Source organism: Etheostoma spectabile, chromosome 5 (assembly GCF_008692095.1).
Source record: "Etheostoma spectabile isolate EspeVRDwgs_2016 chromosome 5, UIUC_Espe_1.0, whole genome shotgun sequence".
Classification (NCBI taxonomy): Eukaryota; Metazoa; Chordata; class Actinopteri; order Perciformes; family Percidae; genus Etheostoma; species Etheostoma spectabile.
The window spans coordinates 26,181,566-26,205,144 of NC_045737.1; the positions used below are offsets into that span (position 1 = coordinate 26,181,566).

Below are 23,579 nucleotides of genomic sequence, written 5' to 3' on the forward strand. Positions count from 1 at the left end.
GGGGGGGAATTGGATGTTTATTTCTGGTTTGGGAAATGAAATGCATCTGATGTATGTTGCTTATTTTGAAAGAAAAAAACAGAAAAACAAACACAAAATTAAATATTTTTTATCATCTTCAAAGTGTCTGGATTATTGCAACATTTATTTTCTGCTTCTTTTCGTTTCCAAACCAACACTCACAGCAGCAAAGGAAATGTACGGCCATTCATCTCAGTCTGAGGCACCAGATTCACATTTCAGGTTCAAATCCCCCCTCCCCTCACCTCCTTTGCTCCCCCGCCCACTCGACCAACTCCAACAAGCAGGCCCGAGCCCCTTTCTTCATTCATGTTCAGCTTCAGGAAGTGGCTCATTCCTCACAGCTGTCTGTGTGGCCGAGCCCCTCGGCGCACATCAGCGCCTCAAGCAGCTCAGACCAGGAGGACTTCTGCTACAACTGGCTTTCCGCTCTCTTTCACTGTGGCCGCCACATGAAGCCACTGCATTTGTTAGTTATTTTCCTTTATTTTGTGATAAATAATAATCAACATGTAAAAAATAAACACTTCTCTTTGAACAAAGTATCAGTAGAAAGAAGAATCTGAGGTAGTATCAGTCACTGAACAAGTTATTGTCTTGACACAAAAACATGCAACTTAGAACATTCAACAAAAATACATTTTTAGTGAAATTTTTCTATTTGAGAAAAGTAATATTAACAAGGTAGCCGACAATATACAACCCACGTAGTTAGAAAATAAATGTTTTCTCCGTAGAAATGAACATACAGCGAACTTCAAAACGCATGCTTACCTATTTACCTGTCTATAACTGACACAGATGGCCTTTTGTTAGCATTTCAATCAAAGGTTGCACAATCAAGTCTTTCTCATTGTGTTGTCACATATCGGCCACTAGCGCTTTCCCCCGGGCCTTGAGATCTTCCAGTATCTCCATTAGGAACATTGTATTCTCTCCTTTGCACTCTTTCACTGCCTGCGACACCTGGCCCAGATAACTCCCTCTGCTGAACTCCAGCAGTGTCTCTGCATCCTCCACCAGCCTCACCGCCTGCTGGTCTGTCCAGCCCAAAGTCACCTTTTGGTATGAGTGTGTCTCCAGGGCCCTGACCAGCTTGTAGCCCAGGCTGTAGGGCTTGTCGCTGGGCTGCAGGTGGCTGGGCAGACCCTTTTCTTGCCGGTAGGAGAAAATGAGGTGGGCCAGCAGAGAGGATCCGGCCTCCAGCAGGGGCAGGTTCAACACCTTAGTAACATTGTTTCTCAGGGCTGAGTCCCCGATCTGCGCACTGTGGAGGAGCGCCTCTCTCAGACTTGTTGTAGAGACCAGTTCCAGCGCAGTAAGCCCGTCTCTGTCACTCTGCTGTAGGAGAACGGAGCCTGGAGGGGGCAGAGGTACACAGGATCAGACCACACAACACTTACTGACTCCAACTATAACCTGCAACAAGCGTGACTGCAAATATTTGGCTGTTTTTTTTTTTTCATAAACTGTTAGAGAACAAAACTCTAGTTAACTAATTTGTTCTAATAGTATCACATACTTTATCAACATTGTACAACGACCGTGTCTAGTGTTTTTAAGACGGTCAGTCCCTACCTCTATGGAAGTAAGACAACTCTACGCATGAGAGCACAAGGACGAGTGCATACAGTAATGTTCAGGTGCACAAAGGCTTTCAGCTTCACACAAAACAGAATATTTAAATGGAACACCTACTAAAAACTAATACCCCCCCCCCCGGCAAATAATGTGAAATGTGAAGCATTTTGTGTTGCATGACTTTTGTTGTGCAAAACAAAAAGATTGATTTATTGAGTATTCTTCTACCTTCACTAAATCTTTAAAATTGCCTGCCAGATTGAAAGCAATGAAGGATGTGCTATGGATACAAGTGGCATCACCTGAATGTACTTGTTGGGAAATAAACTACTACTAATGAACTGACTTCAAATTAGATTCCACCTGTAGTTTTAGTAAGCTGTGATATACCGCGGTAGGATTTTGATATTAAAATGGCAGCTTAGCCTTAAACTGGGAGGTTAATGAGTCGAATGTAAACAGCCTGCGGAGGCATCAGCGATAACATGACAGCATCATTATCAAATAAGGCGGAAGAGACACTACACGGGTCAATGACAGGACACAGCAACAGATATAAATAAATGAACACGAACACACACACACACACACACACAAACACACCACACACCACCCACACCACACCACAACACACACACCCACCACACACACACACACACACACACCACACCACACACACACACACCACACCAACAAACACACACACACAAACACACACACACACACACACACACTGAACAGCTGGGGCCTCAAAGCCAGCCCAGGCTTTTAGCTCACTTCAGCACTAACTTCAGCTGACACTTTGTCTTAACTGTGGGGCTGGCGGGTCACTTTGTGTTTGTGTACAAGGCGCAGAGGGTTGGTGACCTGATGGAGGCTCTACTCTCATGTTGGCCTTTTTTTATGTACTGCTGCACGCAAACACGTTGATATCATTAAAATCAATTACACAAAGTTACAGGGGGTGATAAACGTCATCAGAAAATGACTCTGCGGAAACTTCTACCCATCTACTGTGTTCACTTTCAATGAAGTTTATTATTATTATTTGAGTTAGAGATGGTCAGATACCATTTTTTGCATCCGATTCTGATTCTGACACCTGAACTTGCGTAGCGGCTACCTATCTTTGTTGTCGGTCTGGCTCATGTTAAACCTTTTGTGAAACGTGAACAAACAATGAACGCCACAGAACTTTCTTTTATTATCCAGTTTGACAGTTATAATGGAAAAATAACAAAGTAATTTAAGATAGATTTTCTTTAGGGCTTTATTATGTGGTATCGGCTCAGTGCATAAACTCCAGTACTTCCCGATACCGATACCAGCGTTTTAAGCATCATCGAAGGCGATACCGATACTGGTATCGGAACATCTCTAATTTAAGCGACAAATACTTATACATTCAAAACCTCTCCAACAAACTTGACATTACCCTTTCAGCGCTGCACTACATTCACACTGAACATGACAGTCATTGTTTCCTCTCTTCTACAAAGCCAGGGAAGTTCTGACGGTGACATGTATCCTCTACTCTCTCTTTGTGCTTTGTCTGTTCAGCCTGAAAGCCATTTTCTAGTGTCAGACAGGCCCTTGTGCACTTAGCCTACATGGAGCTGGTCGAGTCAAGTGTGAGCCCTTTGTTTGCCTTCAGATAGACCCATTTCTATCGCAAACTTCTCCTGATGGTACTTGACTGTTCAACCTCGGCAATGCTGCTGCCACATGCAATGTTTAGGGCTCTGTGGAGGCTCGGCGTGACACACAGACAGCCGCTTGATACCAACACTGCTGCCAGTTGTTTCTGTTTGATGGGCTGCGGCATTATGTTTTAAAAAGAGACAATCGTGTTTGTGTGTGTGTGTGTGTGTGTCTGTGCATTGTGAAATAAACAACAGTTACTACTACCTCCCAGATGCCATTTTGACAAAAAGACAGCCTTGTTTTAAATGACACCATACAAAAAAAAAAAGTTCAAAATGGAACAATATGATTTCTGAAATTGCTCTCCAGCTCTCAGTCTGCCACTGAACCAACACTGCGTGTAGCAGTTATGAGATAATCGGTGAGAGCTCACGTAGCTGTTAGCGGGGAAGGTCAGCGCTCATCTACCTTTTAGTGCTTCAAGCCTGAGTGGCAAAAACTCAATCTGCATAAATTGTGGCATTAATCTACATAAACTTTTACATAAGCGGGGAATTTTCAAATGCAGGGGTCAGGCATCGGGGGCACCAGTCAAGGACGTAAGAGCACAGATTTGATCAAAGTGGCCACAAGAGAAAGGCAGAGGGGAGGGCGAGGGAGACGGAGCGACGTGCTGTGTGAGAGAGAGTGAGGTTGTTCACAGCAGGTCATGATCACCAGGTTTCTATAACAAGCTGTGCTCGCTATTACGCTCATGCCGTAGGAGTGGCTGTAGACACACATTAACACGCCAAATCATGTCTGCTGGAAAATAGATCCATCTTCTGACTGAGGCTGTTTTGCTTTAAAATACATCATGTCCAGGGTGGGAAATTAACTTTTTTGCCCACAACCACAGTGGCTGGTAGATGCCCAATTTTACCAGCCACTTATATTTTTTACCAGCCACTTTTTCCGGAATTCAAATGTATAAAAAAGTGCCCTAGCATATTTTGAATTGCATATTATGTACATTATTTTGTATTATTAATTCATATTTTAATAATGTAAGCAGTAAAAAGTGATGTGAAAATTCATTAAAGTCTTTATTGTAACGCTCCTGGGGTCCCATTTTGGCCAGCTGTATGGCAGTGCACTTGATATGAGACATGGATGACTCGTGGTCTTTTATTGCCTCTAATTTAAGGTTAAGTGTTCCTCTAACAAACATATTATTTGCATTTTCTGAAGACGAGTAGGTTCGACAGTAAGTACAGCGCATGGACTGGTTGTCTGTAAGGTAGGCTATAGGGTTGTGCATATCATATCATCGTCCATCGTGATGGTCAACTGGCATCACGATGGTGGCTCTCCATCGTGGTGCCCCTCCCCCCAGCCTAGTAATGTATCAGCATGAGGTAAAGTCATGCTCTGTGCCTCGGCTTGGAGACAGCAGTCTCGAGCGAGAGAGAAAAGGCGTTAACCTGGAACGTTTTCCCTCATTGGACTAACTTTAGGGATAGTACTTTGTGCGTGCATCAGTAAGTTGGATGACGAAGTTATGTAGGATTTATGAATGTACGTTGGCAACAATAGGCTAATTCACGAGGGTGCTATTTTTTGTGTGAGCTAATATTGTGCATCTGTTCATGTGCGCTGCAAGAGTTATGTTTTTGTTTATTGATAATCTCAGTAATGATGGTATATTACGTTATTACTGCGCTCTGTTAAAGGCAAACGTTCCTCTGTACTGTCGTTATGCAGAGCACGGAGATCTGATTAAGTCTAGATGGCACCGTAAGTGAAAGTAGGTCAAGTTGTAATGTGCTGCCCCTACCAGCGGCAGCATGTAATACTGTCTATTTACAGAGGGCATTTGAATGTATGCCTGATCAACTGCCAATTTAGGGGACATAGCCCAACCCTAGTAGGCTAACTATTTCCTCGTATTCCCTTCGCCACAGTACGCCATTTATTCGAAAAAGTACCTTCTCTTTTTCTGTACTTCGCCCTCAACAGTTGCTACTACCGACTCCGCAGCGGGCTTCTTAACAACGGGGATATGTTGCCAAATTTTTTTAATCGTGGTCACAGAGTAGTGCTGAAAACCACTCCACCCGCCACTGTGGCTGGTATACAACGCAAAGTCACCCACCACTTTGAAAAAGTACCCGCCATCGGCTGGTGGCGGGTGCTAATTTCCCACCCTGATCATGTCTCCCTTTGAAAGGACCAGCCTTGGAGCTCTTCAATGGGCCTTTAAGCCACAAACGCAAACATTCTGTGGAGTGTTATCAACCAAACGAGGATAGAAGAAAAAGGGGAGGACAAGGTTTTCCCACTGCAATTTTGAAGCAATACTTTTCCTCGGGTGGTATAATACAGGGACATTTAAACTGCAATAAAATATAGAGGACCCAAAAATGAAAAGAGACAAACTTAAAATTAATAATACTCTCAAAGTCTTCTCTCTGTCATGTCTCTACCATGGCTCACACACAAGATTGCACATCAGCCCAAGAGACAGACATGCAAGCTTGAGAAGCGCATCTTCCCAGCACTCCCTGACGTCACTGGGTCGCTGAGGGACAGGCTCCAACATAGGGGATGACACTGGTGTGGGGAGGACAGGGCCCCCGCAGCGGGGCCCTGGGCTCAGATTGCCTGAAAGCCAGTACAATGACGGTTGAGTTGCGTGTTTAATTGTAGATGTGTCTGCCCGAAAGCTAACTGTGTGTCTCGGTGCGTGCTGTCTGCCGTTTGTCACGTTTGCATATTTACCTGCTTGACTTTCTTCCTTTTATTTCCATTTAGCATCAGCTTGGGTCTTTTGCTTTCCCAGAATTTAAATATATTTTCCTCCATTTCTATACTAATATGTTTAACCTTCTGGACAAGATATTCACTTACTAACCATCTTGGGATTTAAAACATACTCTAATGCTCCACCACACAGCTCAACTGCACTTGATATAGACATCAATGGTCATAGCCAGTGCTAAATTACATATTTTCTAACAGAAGACATACACATAGCATCACCTGCTGTTTATAATGTAATACACACACACACACACACACACACACACACACACACACACACAGACACACACACACACACACACACACACACAAACTGTGAGACTAGAGGCTGGGGAATGGTTTTGGTGCAGGGACTGCGACTGAAGTGAATCCAGGTATTGGCGCTGGGTGTCAGATATGCTGCCGTGGAGATAAATACAGCACCTGGGGGATTACATGAGAGCACAGGGTAATTACACCATCCTTTATGCATGTGTGTGTGTGTGTCTGTGTGTACATGGATGTGAAATTGCCCTGCTAAGACCTCAGCTCTGAAGCTACAGCAGAGGGAGGAAATTCACATGCCGAGCAAAAGCCACTGCCTGATGTACCAGCCAGATGCAGTCTGACTGTACACACACACACACACACACACACACACACACACACACACACACACACACACACACACACACACACACACACACACACACACACACACACACACACACACACACACACACACACACACACACACACACACACACACAGCAAAGCCCTTTGGCCTTTAGAGGGCAGGCGAAGACAAGAAATATAAAACGCAAGAGTGGAGGATGGGAAAATTGGCGCAAAAAGAGGGAGGGAGTGAGGGAAGGAAATAAAAGTCTCTCTCTCCCTCCCTCCCTCCCTCCTGATGCTGTGGCTGAGGCAGACAAGCTGGGAAGCAGGCAGCTCCACAGCATGGTAAACATCCTCTCTCTCCCTCTCTCTCTCTCTCGCTCTCTCTCTACCCCCCCCTGCGCCGCCTGAAAAAGAGAGGCAGGGTGAGTGTGTGAACTGCAGCCAGGGGCACGGCGTCACACATCAACAGGGAGCTGCTAGCTAGCGACTAGAAACCACAGCAAAAACAAGGCCAATCAAGTGAAGCACCAAAGCAGCCAGCGGAGGAGCATCAGATGCAGGAAAAAAGAAAGACCAGCCAGACATGTGAATATGCAAACATCCCTCTGTGCTTTAGCCTCAGTGGTATTTTCTCCCCTTTTCTACCTTGATTTTTAGAGCATAAAAGCCTAACAGCAGATGAAGCAGCCAGTTGGGTCAACGTCTTTTGTATAACAGTACTAGCGTATGCTGCATTGCCTTCATTGCCATGCTTCTCTTCAAATTCTACTGTCATCACAGTCAGTGACAGGCTCTGTATTCTCACAGGTGGGCGTCATGTTAACGGGTTGTGTCTGATTACTGTGTCGGTGAGCTGCTCACCCAAACACAGTCGGGTCAGACACAGATTAAAGTTGGGATCATAGCCTTGCAGAGGAGGTGGGGCAGATAACGATGGGATGTAGAATGTAAAAACATGGACACCAACTGCTAGCTTTGTGTAATCCTCTGCCGCTCAAACACCTCTAGTGAGGAGAGCCATCAGATATATTCTGATTTACTGGATGCTGATCAGCGTTGGGTTATAAGAGTCTTAAAAAATCTGAGTGGAGCCATAAATGAACTCTTAACTGGTCTCTTGAATCAGAAAAGGCTAATCACCGCCATCAGCTGTTTGCTCTAATAATATGTCATGCACTGAATCATTGTTGTGCATGCAAATAAACAGTTTCCTATGAAGCCATCAGCATGCACACGGGCTCATTTAGTTATTCAAACTATTTGGAAGTTATTTTGGTAGTAGATTTGAATACTCCATGAACACAGAAAACTAAACCAACTAAAGCAATAAGCATATCAATGTAGACTGTGATTTCAAATTCAGAATCTACAAAGCTCTCATTGGCACAAGCTCTCATTAGTTTCATACAAATTCATACCATTGGGTTTTAATTTCGTTGCTATCGCAGCAGTAGCAATATTGTCACATTTGACTGCACCTTTTAAAACACAGACACTTCTCTTTATTATATGAAGCCTTTACATTTGACTTTGTGATGGCAAAGTTAAACTTGGGAACTTCGGATTCACTTAACATTCTCGCCGAACAACTAACTGCTCCCACTGTACGAGCCATCCTTACTGCTGCTCCAACACCCTACAAACGCTGCAGGGTTTAGTTTTTCATTTAAAGAATGAGTTAAGCAAACACACTCAACTGCTGTTCAATGTCTTGATATATACTTAATTTTTTACTGTATGACTGCACCAGCATTCAAACATTCAACTATACTTGCTTTTCAACACCCATTGTAGAATTTTTGTCTTGCTTGTTATTTTATATATATATACAGTATATATATATACATAAACATGTTTTTTAATATGCTAATCAATTCCATCTGGTATTGTTGTTTGAATTAAAGTGCCCATATTATGCTAATTTTCAGGTTCATAATTGTATTTTGAGGTTGTACCATAATAGGTTTACATTGTTTCATTTTCCAAAAACACCATATTTTTGTTTTATTTTTGTATCCTGTTTTCATCCTGTGTTTAGGTCTCTGTTTTAGCTACAGAGTGAGACATCTCATTTGTTTTACCTACAGAGTAAGACATCTCACTTCTATACTATCTTTGTTGGGAGTAGCACATGCACAGTAGCTAGGTAATGATAACATCAGCTAGATAACTCTTTCTCCAACTTTGGTCAGTGGAAAGCAGGATTAGCTGGGAGACTTCTTCTAAACGAGGGCGCACTTGTGGAATATCTGCAAAACAAGGACATGGAAGTAGTTATTTTGTAGATAATGATGAACTAGTGTGTGTTGTAGAAGTGTTTTACCGTTAAGAATGAGCAAGCTAGTTAAGTAGAAAGCCGTGCAGATTTTTAACAGCTCACCCGGAGACTGAAGGCAGAGGACATTCAGAAACTTGTATCAAAACACCATGGATAGTTTTTTTTTCCAAATCTGTATGCATATGGAAGCATCAAAGACACAAAATAACAGCCCAAATCCCAGAAAATTAGTTTTTTTCATAATATGGGCACTTTAAAGGCTGAGAAAGAAAAGGAGTACTACAATTATTAAGTATGACGAGTTCAGCGTTGGAGTACAGAGATAGAGAACAATCTTCATGGCCAACAACAAGATCATCTTTGGCCTGTGACTATGTATTTTTTTTTTCTTTTTTCAATGGCACCGGAAGCGGACAAAAAAAACCCAAAACTAAACCTTGAAACTTGTCTTTGTGGATGGAAGAGCAATTTCTTTCCACACTTAGAAATTCACAATCAATTATTATGTGGTCCTTACAAATAAATATATTACATTACATTCCTGCCGAACCTTGTAGGCGAAAGAACAGTACAAAACATAAAAATACCTAATAGCAATTCCTTTTTTCTGAAGATAGCTCACTGTGGCCTTCACGCTCACCAAAAGCTGCAGCTGTTTATAAAGGGGCAAGGCATTTGTATGTTTGTACACTATAAAGGTGGTGCTGGGCCTGAAAGAAACCCTTTGTAACAAATCCCAAAATCACACTACACGTTGATTCTTATCTGTATAAAACATGCACACATAAGGTTCATCTAGAAAAGGGCTCTCTCCCTCCTCTTAGAGCACATTGAAGAACGACTGGGGAGACTGTTGGATAGAGCGCCAGACTTAATCCTGGCAACCACCCCTTAACACAGAAAGAAAGGTTGGGGGTGGATCGCGAGAGAGAGGCAGGAAGAGAAGAGAAAGATAAAAAAAAAAATCTAGTCTAAAATTCCCAGCGAGGGAAGTCCTTGAAATACAGCCTGAAGAAACCTGCAGCTGAAACATCAACACACCCGAGTGAAGCCGAGGGCTCCAAACAAAGCCTCACCTCTAATGGTACGAGCGCTCAGCTCCACGCGGTTGCCAGTTCAGGACCCACAGGGAAATAAGTGCTAAGAAGAATGAACTTTCTTTACCGTGCTGACAGTGAAGCCGCCCAAGTGTGTCTAAAGCACTACCTGTGTGTGTGTGTGTGTGTATGTGTGTGTGTGTGTGTGTGTGTCAGAGATCTATGACAGAGATAGACAAACAGACAGAGACAAACCATGACTGACTACAGCGGTCTGAGGGGACTGTGCGTTTCTTGTGCCACTGAGCAAATGACATCTTTCTGCTCCACAAACACTCATTCACATTAAGATCTGCAGGGACCTCAGGATGCTGCGCATTAACCAACCGTGTGTGTAACAGAGATGCACGATACTCCAAAGAGAAAATGAGGAAGCAGTCAGGTAGCAACCTCTCTTGCCTTCTCTGAACTTGACTCAAGCCAAACAAAACAAACTAAATTAGACAAATGAGGAACATTTAAACACCTTTACACATACCTGAACAATTTTTTCTTTCTGATCCTATACACTTTCCCCTCCAAGAATCTAAATTAGTCTGTGTGTGTGTGTGTGTGTGTGTGTGTGTGTGTGTGTTTACAAGTCCAGGTGGACTGGCTGTGCTTAATAAAACGGTGGGCTGTATTGAGAGGACGCCATCAGTGATTACGGTCACAGGGCAGAGTGGTGACAGCTTAAAGGCTCTTTTCTTTATTTCTCCACCCTCTTTGCTCACTGACACGCCTCCGCTGTGTGTGTGTGTGTTTCAGGTCTGAACTGCACAGCAAAAGGCTCTGGGTCAATTTCCATTCCAATCAAGGGTACCGCATGCCCTGGCCACCCTGCAAGACTTAAACACTCCTACCAGCTGATGAAGGGACACACACACACACACACACACACACACACACACACACACACACACACACACACACACACACACACACACACACAGGGTCATGTGGGGTGGCCTTGGGCAATGGGAGGAGGAGGGGAGGAGAGCAGAGTAAGCCTTGCCATCAGCCATGGCATTCTTTGCTTGCCAGCTCCATACGCCTGGAGGGACTTAGGTAGAGTGGGTAGGGGGTGGGATCCATTCACCCTTCCCCCCCTTACAATACAGACACACACAGACACACACACACACACACACACAAAAGGAGTGAGATCACTCTCAAATAAAGGCTTTGTTGGAGTGCCAGTGTCACCCTCTCTGGCCTACCAGCTCCTTGGCAGCTAGGTTCAGCCTCTCTGTTGGAAACAGCAGGGCGAATGCCCCAATGGAAAATATAGTTCCACGAGATGTAGCAGGCATTAAACACAGGACTCTAATAAATAAAGAGAGAAAGAGGAATGGAAATGCATCTGGCCCACTAGCCTGTTTTCCTGTCATGGGACGTTGCAGCAATTCTCCCTGGCCAAACATTTAAAAAGTAGTCTGATGTATGGGTGTTAGAAATGCTGCCATGAGCACAAAGGTTCTGCTGGAAGAAACAGCAACATAAAGATGCTTACAGTAACTAAGCACGATGTAGCCCCAAAGCCAAAACTTTCCACATTTAACAGCCAGGACTTAAAGATCTAAACAAAAAGAAGACAGAAAATGCTTGGCCTATCGATGGTGTCCATGGTAACCAGATGGAGATCACAGAAAAGAAACCATAAGAGACAGTGTAGCCTGGAGTCAAGAGGATCACCTCTTCACCAGCTCCCTGCTGTAGCCTTTAGACAACCCGCCATCAAGGTGTGAGGAAATAGCAAACAGTCTGGAGAGAACGAGTGAGAAAAAGTAGTATAATGTACAAGCCTGCAGGTGTTACAGATTGGGAGTATTCTTATTCCTGTTGTTCTGCTTGGTCCCTGCGAAGAGACCTGGCCTAGACAGCAGGCCAGACGTCTGCTGCACAGACACACTCTCTTTATCTTTTAATTTTACAGATACAGCTGCTTCTGCTGCTGACCTCTTTTAATTTGCTCTCCCTCCTGTTACTGAGAAAAAGAAAAAAAAAAGGGAGCGCTCTCTTGTTTCCTCTCCGGGACTAAACAATCCCAGTCTAATTTATTTTTTGAGGACAGAATATGTACATGTTTTAATGGAAAAGTCGGATCAAATTAACTATAATTAGTCAAACTGAGAGGTGAGCAGAGGCAGAGGTATGTTACATAGGAGACTTGTTCAATGCTTGCAAATGACACCCCCACCCCCCCCAAAAACACACACACATTTCCTCTGCCGCACATCAAGCAACGCCACCTTTACTCTTGAGCTATGACACCCGTCACGCTCGCTTCAACCCCCCTGAGCTCAGACTGTATGTGGCATGCAAACATGCCGACGCACAAACTAGTTGTGTTGTGACACATTTCCTCAAAAAACAGTGTGTGAATTTTGCAAGCGGCGGATCCTGACTCCGCTAATCTTGTCAAAAAGACATTAACAGACATCTATGAGGTGATGCTGTAATCTGTTTGGACAGACACTGCAGTGCAGGATTGCATGAGGATGATAAAGACAGCAGAGAAAAGAAGAAAGCAGGAAAGCAGCAAAGAAAGCAGTGGGGGCAGAGGGAGAGATGGTATAGATGATCTACAATTCATACAGTGAAGAAGCAGACACCTGCTACAGCCTCTGGGGTCCAGTACCAATTCTTTTTTCCTTGGGCAACTGCACTGTATGTGTGCAACCCATAATTCTTTAGATGTACATGTAGGTAACCGTAATATACTCTCAGATAACCTTAACAAATTGTAGAGTTCACTATATTAAAAGGGATATTCTAGTAAAATAAAAAATTAAACTAAATTTTCATTTTAAGTATGGATTAAGCCCAAAAAACTCTAGACTCCTATAATGCAAATTAATACCGTCTTTGGTTAGATTCTCCACGTCGGGTAAATGGCCCATGTCCTCCACGCTTCCAGGTTGTAACACAGGCTTTCTGCTAAGAAAGTGCAGCCTCAATGCCCAAGCCAAATTAACCCGAATGACATCATCAGGGTTATTTTTTTCAGACTTTAGAGAGCTGCTGAGCTCCAGAGCCAGAGAAGACATTATACAACTACTTCCAGAGGCTAAAGTAGTCATCTGTGTGATGAATGAACTGAATGTGATGTGTAAAATCGGTGTAGTGCCCCTTTAAAAGCCCCACCATCAAAAAGGTCGCTCACTCTATCAGGAGGCTAGCTGAGATAAAACTAGCCCTGCTAATAAGGGTGAAAGCAGCATTCAATCTGTCAGTAAGCGCTGCTGCATTTGTTGGCTACATTACATTTAAAGTGTGTCTTGGCTACAACAGCGGTGACATGCAGCCCACCACTGCAGTAAATCATTAGCTGAAAGGCTAATTCAAAAGATTAGCTCTTTTGGCAGCCAACTGGCTAGACAAGTTAAAGGTGTTTTATTTTAACATTATATGATTCCATCAAAGTGACAAGGACCATTTGGTTTAATGAGTTTCAAGGAAGATGGATTACATGAAGAGATATGAATAAACAGTTAAGTGTATCCCATCAAATTAGGACATATACACTAGAGTGCTGATTGGGCCGCATTTTTCTGTCCGAGCCCAGCCCGCGTCCGACAGAGCAGTAATCAAACCCGACCCGAGCCCAACAGGCACTAAGATATTTATGTCCGAGCCCAACGCAGTTAAAATCTCATACTAATGACACATGTACGGTTGTTTGTGTGATAAGCCCACTTTTATTAAGAAACCGTAGGAAGGCATTTGGAAATTTCAACAGATGAGCGCATCAGCGCCCAGGGGGCAACAAGCGCACGTTAATAAACGGTTTAATTTAAAATGTTCAATTTGTTGACCTTCCCTGATTGCTTCATTTCCGACCGTGGTGGTCAAAAAACCAGTGGAGACTTGTTACCTCCAGGGCCCACGTTATAAAACGAATAACATCGGGGTTAGAATTCCATTTCTGGTGAGCAAATGAATGAACTTGGCTTTCAGTTTGGGGTTTATTTTGGACACCGCACACACTGTGTACAAAACTTATTCCACCAAATCTGCTCCGGTCGCATGTACACGTCTGCTTCCTCTTTCTCGATCTCTCCTGTGTCCACTTTCCAAACAGACCCACATTTGTACTGAGCTTTCTTAAAGGAGCAGCAGCAGATTGGACAGATATTCTAGCTATCTGTCTGGATTTACCCCGCAGAGATCTGAGGAGCAGTTAACCATAGTCCTCATGAATCCACCAGAGTTTAAAATTACAACACAAAGAAAAAGGAAGGTAATGGACATCCGGCCGAAAAGGACAACCGGCAGAATTTCCCTGGGCATCGGAGCGGACGTGGAACCTCATGGATAGAGACTAATCCCCACATGTGAGGGGTTGGGGGAGTGGCTCAACCTACACTCCACTTCTTTGCTCATTTTTGGATTAGCCAACGTCAAAAACTGCCACTTTGAGCTTCATTTTGGCTCCTGGGAAACCTAAGGGTGACTTCACGGACACTACGTTCACATTTTATTGTCTATGTATAAACCCAATACTTTGTGTCATTGCTTACGTCAGCTCTTACTCTAAAGCAGTTTCTCTGTGTTTTGATAAAGTTCACTCACCTGCATGCTCAAGTAGCATTCGGGCTATGTCCAAGTGTCCATTTAGCACGGCGTCCTGCAGTGGACTGACTCCACACACCTGGTTATTAAGCACGGGTGCAGGGTGGTGACGTAGCAAAGCCTCCACACACGCAATGCTGCCGTGGTTGCATGCTTCATGCAGAGGCGTCCAGCCTGCATGGTCTACATGGTCAACAAAACAAGTACACAAACAAGGAGTTACACTTGTTATTGTTTAAATATTTTGAAGTTAGCTTCAATATACCTTTTAATGATCTCTGACGTTGAACAACTTTGCTTTCTGCCAAGAATTTACATAGTAAATAGGTAACACTTAATAACTGAGGAGCTATTTTTTGTAAAGAATTTTGTGTATCAAGCAGTTGAATAGGTACATAGGTACGTATTAGACAATTTAAAAGTTTCATAATAAAAGATTAAAAGAGACTTACTGTGGCTTGAGCGGGCTAACCAATTCTATTGTGGCTAAGTTAGCTCTGAGAGCTAATAAAATGGCTAACAAATAAGCTAGCAGGGGGCAAATTAGAGGACCTCTTTGCTAAAAATGGGAGAAATAGATGATACACCTTACAAAGTGATTAAAGCTAATACTGTAAGTGACACACCTGTCAGAACTTCCTTTTTTTTTATTAATGACTTATCTGTCTTTTCCACTACCGTAAGACAAAAGACATTAGCACAACTGGCTGCTAAAGACTGATTAACTATTATGTGCCGTTAGACTGCTTGAAATTCTTGTTAGGGAGTTACAAATAGGTTAATAACCACTGTCCACGTGGGCCTTACAAAATTATACAAAAACTGGCATTTCTGTCAATCATGTTTAACAACAGTCCTTAAAAAATTAAAAAACGGTCACAGATAGAGAATTGGACAATATAGACCATTTAGAGAACATTACAACGTACATCTGACAAGAATTGACCTCAACCAATGATGTTCTGGCTCTGTTAACGCGGGCCTTGTTTAGGGAGACAACTGCAAAGTGACAGCGGTAATTTGACTATTTTGAACATAGTTCTGCATGATTGCCTCATGCATAAGCCTCCTTCCAAAAGATGCAAGTTGATTTAGACTGATATTAAAAGGACTATTAAAAAATTTGAGAAACCTTTGAAACAGCACATTTCCATAAAAGGAGGGGAAGTCATTGTATTTGACCTAAAGGGACAAAAGAAAGTCAGTCTGAAATATCAAAAGGGATTTGATTCACGAAGCAAAGTCACCATAAAGCTATAAATCTCAGCCTCCAAACCCATCTGGCTCTTTCTAGACACACCCTTTACATTTTTGCTAAAGGTTAACCTCAATGATGACACACACACACGCACAGACACTTCTAATCCCCCCCCAATGTTAATCGCTCTTCGAAACCCTAGAGCAAACCGTGGGAGTGAAATCAGATGACGGTGAGACAGAGGTTACAGACAAAAGGGAAAGCGAGAAAGTCTTACCTTTAACGTTGATGTCTGTGCCAGGAAGCGCCAGGATCTGAAGCACTGTTTCCACTTGGTTCCTTTTGCAAGCTCTGTGGAGGAGGGTCTCTCCTTTGACCAGGACACGCACAACGGACAAACACACCCAAAAGAGAGAAGAGGCGGAAGAGAAGAGAGAAATCCAAAATTAGGGTGTGCCCTGATGTCCTGCCCATTGTCCCCCCTCGATATGGTGAACACGCCAATAAAACACCACAGAGATGTCCCCAAACACCAAAAAAAAAAAACCTGACCTAAAAAAGTACGACCCGCCAATGAGGATGCGATTGAGAAATGATGAGAGATGAGAAAACGGGCGAGATCTTAAAAAAAAGAAGAAGAAAAAAAAAAAGATTGGACTCATTTGCCTCGCTCTTTCCCTCTTTTATAGACACAGAGATTTTCCACCCAGACCCCGAGCCCAACAAAGTTAACATCGGGGCAGTCGGCGAGTGAATGAATGTAGTGGTGAGAATGTAGTCTTGCTTCCTGTCCGCTCGTCCCTATTATGTTACTTGAGAGGAAGTTATGGTAGACAGCCCACGCACAAAGCCTCGAAAAGGATTCTTCACAGATCCAGGGTTCAAAAGCTCCGCTGGGCATTGCCAGTGTCACCACGTGATATTTAATCAGCAAACTACCAGTGAACAGGCGTGAAAAAAAAAAAAAAAAACTTCCTGGATTTCATTTAAATTTTTAAACACAATTTTCTTCTCCTCTCATCTCTTTTTTTCTCATCTTTACCCCCGTCCGTCACTTGTCTCTGATACAATATTAAACCAGGAATATATTAGTGGGCCAGAGCCCCCTTTTTTCATGTATGGCTGAATTTCAGAGGGAAGTTAAAGGCCAAGCATGAGTGGCTCTGTGCTTGCCAGTATAATACAGGACTGCAAAGCCCATAATAAATGCTTTACTAGCTCTCCCTAGGACGCCACGCCTGTACAGGGGCTCCTCTCCACCGCGCACAGAGCACAGGCTGGGGCAGAAAGGATGGGAGGGGAGAGAAACAGGGGGGTAAGAAAGAAGAAGCAGTGGAGGAGAGAGTGAAAGGGTTTCCTGCATTTCAAAGCATATAGGGGAAATATTGGAAATCCTGGATCCTATTCATCCTGAAGAATTCCTTTCTTCCTGGAGACGTCTTTGAGGATGCAGAAGACGCATTAAATGTCATCCACTGTTAGTATAGAGGTTGACGAGTGGAGGGGGAAAAAAACACAGGGAAATGGAAGAATTGTTCATCAAAAATGTTCACCTTAGAAATATGATGCAAAACCTAACAAACAAGCATGCCCAGTGACACTACACATACATTTAGTGTATTATATTTCTCTACACATTTCACTTATAAATGTTGCGTGATTTTGTGTAACACTATGTAGTTGACCTTGCAGCATTATATAATAGTATTTCAGTCATTGAACAGGCTGTTGAAGTTTTAAAAAAGCATAATGGAATAATGTTCAAAAGCCAATGTCAACTGAAGAGACTAGAAAGCCATTAGATACAAAATAATTCACTTATTTGCTTTACAAATTTTAAAAAAACAACCATTTGGAAGGGGTGAGAGGTAAGGACACACAAATAGGCTGATGAAACAAGTACTTGACTGCAACTTATTTAAAGTATTTTCAGCCAAAGTACAGCCAAACAAAAATTAGACTCATCATCTAGTGCATGGGTCTCAAACTCGCGGCCCGGGGGCCAATTGCGGCCCGCGGGATGATATTTTGTGGCCCCCTACTTGACATCAAAGTTAAGTGTTAGTGCGGCCCGCGCGTTCTGAAACGTTTTGTCATTGCGCATGTCACTTATGGGCTACCGTAGTAGTCTCCTGACAGCGGCGTAACGGTTGTCAAGCTAGCTAAGTGCCCTTTGCGGCAAATGCCTGAGGTTTGACAGTGTGATGTCTGTTGTTGTGAAATGCACCAACCATATCAGATCTAGGGGTTTAAAGCACCGGCAGTTCCACGCCCTGTTTGGAGGAAATAGAGGGTTTTTTTGGAATACTTGATGCGGCCCAGCCCAACCCAGACTCTACTTCCAGCGGCCCCCAAGTAAGTTGAGTTTGAGACCCCTGATCTAGTGCAAGAACCCACTATTCTATACTGATATCTGATTTTTCCTTCTGAAAACTTAACTTAAAATACTTACAAGTTACTTAAAAGTTATTTGCGAAAGTAACATCAGAAAGCAGACACTGGTAGCTGTCCAGGTTCAACATCAGAAACAATAATGTGGTCAATCAATGAAGCAAACCAATATCTGTGAATGTAAAATGTGCTGTATTTTATATAGTGGTTTTCTAGTCTTAACGACTACTCAAAGCGCTTTTACATAGTACAGGAACCATTCACACACTGTTGCTGAGGCTGCCGTACAAAGGTGCCACCTGCTCATCAGATAAACACTCACACACATTCCCACACTACGATGGTGCTCGGGGTTCAGTGTCTTGCCCAAGGACACTTCAACATGGGACTGCAGGGCCAGGGGATTGAACCACCAACCTTCCAATTGGCAGGCAACCGCTCTGCCACTGAGCCACAGCTGCCCCATATTTCAAATCTAAAAATCAAAAACACGAAACAAAGGGTAGAGCCCAGTCCAAACTTCAGTTCCTAATGAGTAAGCTGTACAGCGTGGCACGTCAGTGTTCTACATGGGCTGCTCTGCTATTGCCGGGCTCTAAAACGCTGTGATTAAATACCCATTCCACTACACCCTATGTGTACACATCCTCGCAAATGCCAGGGCCAATCCACGCACTGTTAAATCACTTTAATGGCTCCAATTTGGACACAACGCCTCTATTATAGGGGTAATTGCATGCTCAGCATTTACAAGCACGGAAAGGATAAATCCTCCTGTCCTTTTCTATAAATCCCCAGTTTCACACTTTAATAGAAAAGTTAAATGTATGTGTTGCTCTTTATATCCCTCAGTCTGCTTGCTACACTCCTGTAAAATGTTGCTTGGCCTGTAGATCCTTGGACTGAAAAGCTGCTGGAAGCTTGCACCAATGCCATTTGTGAGGAATGTGTTAGAAAGGTATTCTGTGCCAGTTATTGCACATATTTAAAACTATTTGAAGACGACTGCTGTCGCTGGCTCTAAAAGCAACACGTTAATTCCCCCCTATCGAGATTACTACACTGTGCCACAAAAGAATCTACTGCCATTAACGTGACCATGATTTTTTTAAATTCCACTGGTGAGGATTTTACTGTAGGGTACCTTAAATGAATCAGTCAAACACAACATTGGGCAGCAACAGAGCCCTTATGTGCCAACAGGAAGTACTAAGACACAAATAAAAAGTGTGTGTTAAATAATAGTAAGCAAATCCACTGTGGCTTTAACTAACTAACTAACTAACTAACATTGCTTTGGACAAAGCTGTGTGGCAAATTAACAAATGCAAAAGTGAATAAATGTGATGTGAAAGCCAGATCACAATTTTTTTTTTTGACTTGGTTATGTTTTTGTTACACTATGGTATGAAGATATTTATTAGTGATGGCAAATAGCAGTGCAGTAGGAATGTTGTCATCGATCAGGCACAGATCCAAATCAATCTTCACTACAAAATCACCAGTTAGAAAAACAGATCATAAAATAGCTGACGGCCAATGAAATTAACATCACTGAGACAGTGATTGCGCTGCCCAATCTGCACCACATAGGCTCCTGAGGTAGTTCATGTTCCAGTCTCGCCCAACCCAACTCCACATAGTAATGCTGACCAAAATGGGATTCAAGTAGTTTGGTTCCAGTGTGCTTGGGCTGATTAGACCTCCACTCAGGTTTAAGATGGAACTCCATGTACTAATGTAAAATAAATATAAATTATGAAAGAATTACTCTTTGATAATCTATTAAAGCACTGACTTTTTACATAGCTGTTTCTCATTGCTGGATAAAGCTGCCTGGACTAGCTTTACATTCCTAAGAACAAAGAACCTAGCTTTTGAACTATGTTGTATGAATGTTGACTTTATTAATTTGTTTTAGGATGACATGAAGCTAAAAACCAAACGTGTTTCAGCTATTAAAAATAAAATAAAAAAATAATAAAAAATAAATTAAAAAAAACATTTTTTACAATCTACACACAGTATGTTTAGGCTGATTTTGATTGAAGCCTCGGCTGAGCCTCCAGAAGCAAATACGGAACAGCAAAAAACTTCCACAAAGATCCTAAGGTTCCAGGAGGCGAGACAGATGCTCCAAAGCAAAAAAGTGCAGCATATAAGAAAGCAAGCTTACATATGTGGGTAAGAAAACCTGTAAGAGAAAGGGAGGAAGGGAGAGAAAGACACTGGGATGGGATGGGATGAGAGGGCGAGAGGGGAGGATGCTGTGCCGGTGGTTCATCAAAAATTAATGCCGACCGCATCGGTATAGAGATCACGTAGTGGAAAAAACAACACATGCCAACAGCCTTGAGTCTCCTACCTCAGCTCTCCCTCCTCCACTCCCTCCACCCCTCCATCGCACCAGCACAGGGCCTTTCTGATCAGGTGGAGGGGGGGGAGATATGAGCTCTGACACCTTCAGGAGTTCACACAGAGTGCCATGCCTCTAATTGCAGGAAGTTCCACCAGTGCAGCCTCTGTGTATCTGCAGCACACTCTAATTGCTGCATTTAATATCCCTAAAATGGAGATCTGAGGCGCATACTGCGTACTAATATGTGTTACTGTTTTGTGTGAGGAAGCCATTATTTCTGTCTGTGCCATTTATTTATTTATCCAATATGTTTTTTTAAAAGGTGAATAAGACATGAGGAAAAGGCAAAACAAAACAGAAAATGCAGCGTTGCATATCAATGTGAATAGAACAAGTGGAGGAGAAGGCGTAATGTGGCCCAAACTCTGCCCCGAATACACACGACGGACTGGATTATGCAGCTGAATTGCCTTTACAGCTGACGAGATGGAAGCGGGGTCCGATGCAAATCAATCACTCTCTCCATACATTATGTGCTCTTCATTAAACTGAAAGTGATGACAGAGCTATCATGTCCCTCTTTACTGATGACCTAGTGCAGTGCATCAGTCCATTAAAAGTCTGCTCCTTGCAAGTGCAGCTATATTGCAGCGGTGTGTGTATGTGTGTATGACCGTACTGTTTATGTCTTACCTGCTGCGTTGACTCTGTTCAGACCTCTCGGGATGTTCTCTTGCTCTAGGCTTGTTTCATTCACCAGTGAGCTCTGAGCACTGTATGGAGACAAGGGACATGGTCAAAGGGGTTATGGGAAAATCTAGAAACATGTGGTGAACTTAAGTCAATAAGAGATTTCCCATGATTTACATATAAACAAGTCCAAAGTTTCAATGACTGACCATTTCAGCAGGACAGCGAGGAGACATATTTGTACAGAAAGTGAAACGGGCATTACTGTACTGTGAAAAGTGGCATTAGCAAATGAATTCCTCGTGGCGTCGTATCATTTTATATGAAATCTGACAATATCTGTCAAACCCCTACTGTGTTGGCCACACACACATTTTACTTCACACACCCAATCCTCCATTCCCGTCTCCAAAGCACTTTTCCTCCCACTTAACGCCTCAAACGCAGAGATGGAGGATTCGATGTGAGCAAGCACATTAGGAGGAATAACTAGTAAAAGAAAGTGAAGCCTCTTCAAAGTAGTGGCGTGCTAATAGCTGTGGGCTGTCACTAGTCCTGTGAGTGGATATGGGAGATCTGCCTGCATGAAGCCTGACAGGTGTCTGGAGTGTATACGGCTGTGCATGTGCGCGTGCCCTGCATTGAAGCGGCGTGCCATCCGTATTACAGGGAAGAGGCTTGTTCCCTGATAATTGGCTTGTTCAGAAGCCAGGAAGGAGCTCCCAGCAGTGAGGAGGAAACACACGTCCTGTCACGTTGCTTGTTATTAGCAGGGACAAGGCTGAGAAGAGACAAGATCTTTGTGTGTGTGTGTGTGTGTGTGTGTGTGTGTGTGTGTCTGCGTGTATGAGAGAGTCCATAAGAGTGTCTGGTATAAGGGCGTACCACTTCTCATCTCAAACCACTCCACCCAAGTGTCCCCTGTCCATATAGGCTGGCAGCAGTTGAGGTTGCCAGTACTTGGCTTGTCTACGCCCCAGTCTCTCTTTCCCTCATGGTCTACTTTCGGAGGCCAGCCTTCTGTCAGTGGCCCAGCTATCAATTCTGGGCCTGGGGCAGCGTGTGCCCTTGGAGGCCGACTCTCAAGCAACTTGTGAGAGATAATGGAAGTAAGGGGGAAGTGTATGTTGAATGCCACAGCAAGAAAAATCTATGCATTACATTTTTCACTCGCTTTAATTCTACTAAAAAGGTCATAGCAAAATAACAAAATCATTTTTATCTGTTACCATTTTTTAACTATTAGTGGAGTTGATGAACAGGCTTGTTTTAAACCCATCTGATATTGACTATATGCAGGTCTGGTTAGAAGAAATGGAGCCAAAGTAATGACAGTTAAATGGCTTGAACAAAAACAGCAATACACAGTGCTTGATTAAGCCAGCAGGAGAAAAATTTAGTTTAATTACAGCTTCCCTTCTGCTAACAGCACTTACTGCCACGCAACCAGCCGGCGAGTCAAACGGCCACCTAAACAGTCGGTCAATCAGCCGGCCTGTCAGCTTGGTATGGCTTGGACGTGTGCCCTGATGCCAGCGTGTGTGTTGGTGCAGAAGAAACACACTCGCCATCTCACACACTACAGCATCTTCAAGTCACAGTAAAACAGCCTAATGCGTTCTAACAGCTAGAAATGAAAGATAAAAAGGGTCATGTGGCTCCTCTCAACCTTAATGACATGCTCCTGCTCGTTTTCAAGAATCCAATACCAAACATCCTGCCAGGATTTCATCTTCTGTTTAAACGACAGTTTGACAAGGCAGATAAAACCGGACTGAAACCATTGAAAACCAATACTATTGAAACTACAATCATGTGTGTGTTTCAACTCAGACTTTAAAAAAAATGCTGTTTTCATGTCTTGTCCTGTTAAGGACTATGAATTACTGACAAAAGCTCCAACTATAAATATAGTTGATTTCTTATATCCAAAATATAAAAATTGTATTAATGAATCACAGCAGCTCCAACAACAGAATTGTAATGGAAATGCTTCAACATAACATGTGCTAATTGATTAAGAGTGTCAACATCACTGAGAATATGTATAATATCGGGAATTAAAGCATGAAAAATGAAGAAACCAGATTTGCTTTTGGTTTCTGTTTCCTTAATTCATCACAGGCTTTGTCATTTTGTTTTCATTCTTTCTTTCAGGGTCAAATGATTTTGCATGCCCTTTGGCATTTCTTTATCTCATCCACACAGATTGCATTCTTTGTTTTATTCGGTTTCTCTCTTGTCTATGTCAAAACAAACTAAACCCCTGAAACTGGGGGAAGAGCATAAAGTAGAAAGAGTAGAAAGCAGTGATGGAGGGAAGAGTGGCTCGGGTCAGTGCCTGAACCAGTAGCCTTCGCATGA

General features: G+C 43.0%; 1 protein-coding gene and 1 long non-coding RNA gene across 4 annotated transcripts in view; one reads left to right on the plus strand and one right to left on the minus strand.

Moving 5' to 3' along the window:
* Positions 1–22: 22 nt before the first annotated feature.
* The window catches only part of slf1 (SMC5-SMC6 complex localization factor 1), a 33,242-nt gene continuing 9,685 nt past the window's right edge, over positions 23–23,579 (minus strand). For 2 of the 3 annotated variants that reach the window (XM_032516587.1, XM_032516588.1), the window contains exons 15-20: positions 21,219–21,298; positions 16,053–16,145; positions 15,936–15,973; positions 15,130–15,136; positions 14,578–14,760; positions 23–1,379 (exon numbers count right to left, since the gene is read on the minus strand). In XM_032516587.1, coding sequence (XP_032372478.1) covers positions 883–1,379; positions 14,578–14,760; positions 15,130–15,136; positions 15,936–15,973; positions 16,053–16,145; positions 21,219–21,298 — 898 coding nt within the window. In that variant the 3' untranslated portion in view covers positions 23–882. The remainder of the gene's footprint in view (positions 1,380–14,577; positions 14,761–15,129; positions 15,137–15,935; positions 15,974–16,052; positions 16,146–21,218; positions 21,299–23,579) is intronic. The other variant, XM_032516589.1, reaches the window with a different exon arrangement.
* The window catches only part of LOC116690016 (uncharacterized), a 14,558-nt gene continuing 3,055 nt past the window's right edge, over positions 12,077–23,579 (plus strand). The window contains exons 1-2 of the long non-coding RNA XR_004332138.1: positions 12,077–12,087; positions 12,574–12,576. This is a non-coding gene — a long non-coding RNA (uncharacterized LOC116690016). The remainder of the gene's footprint in view (positions 12,088–12,573; positions 12,577–23,579) is intronic.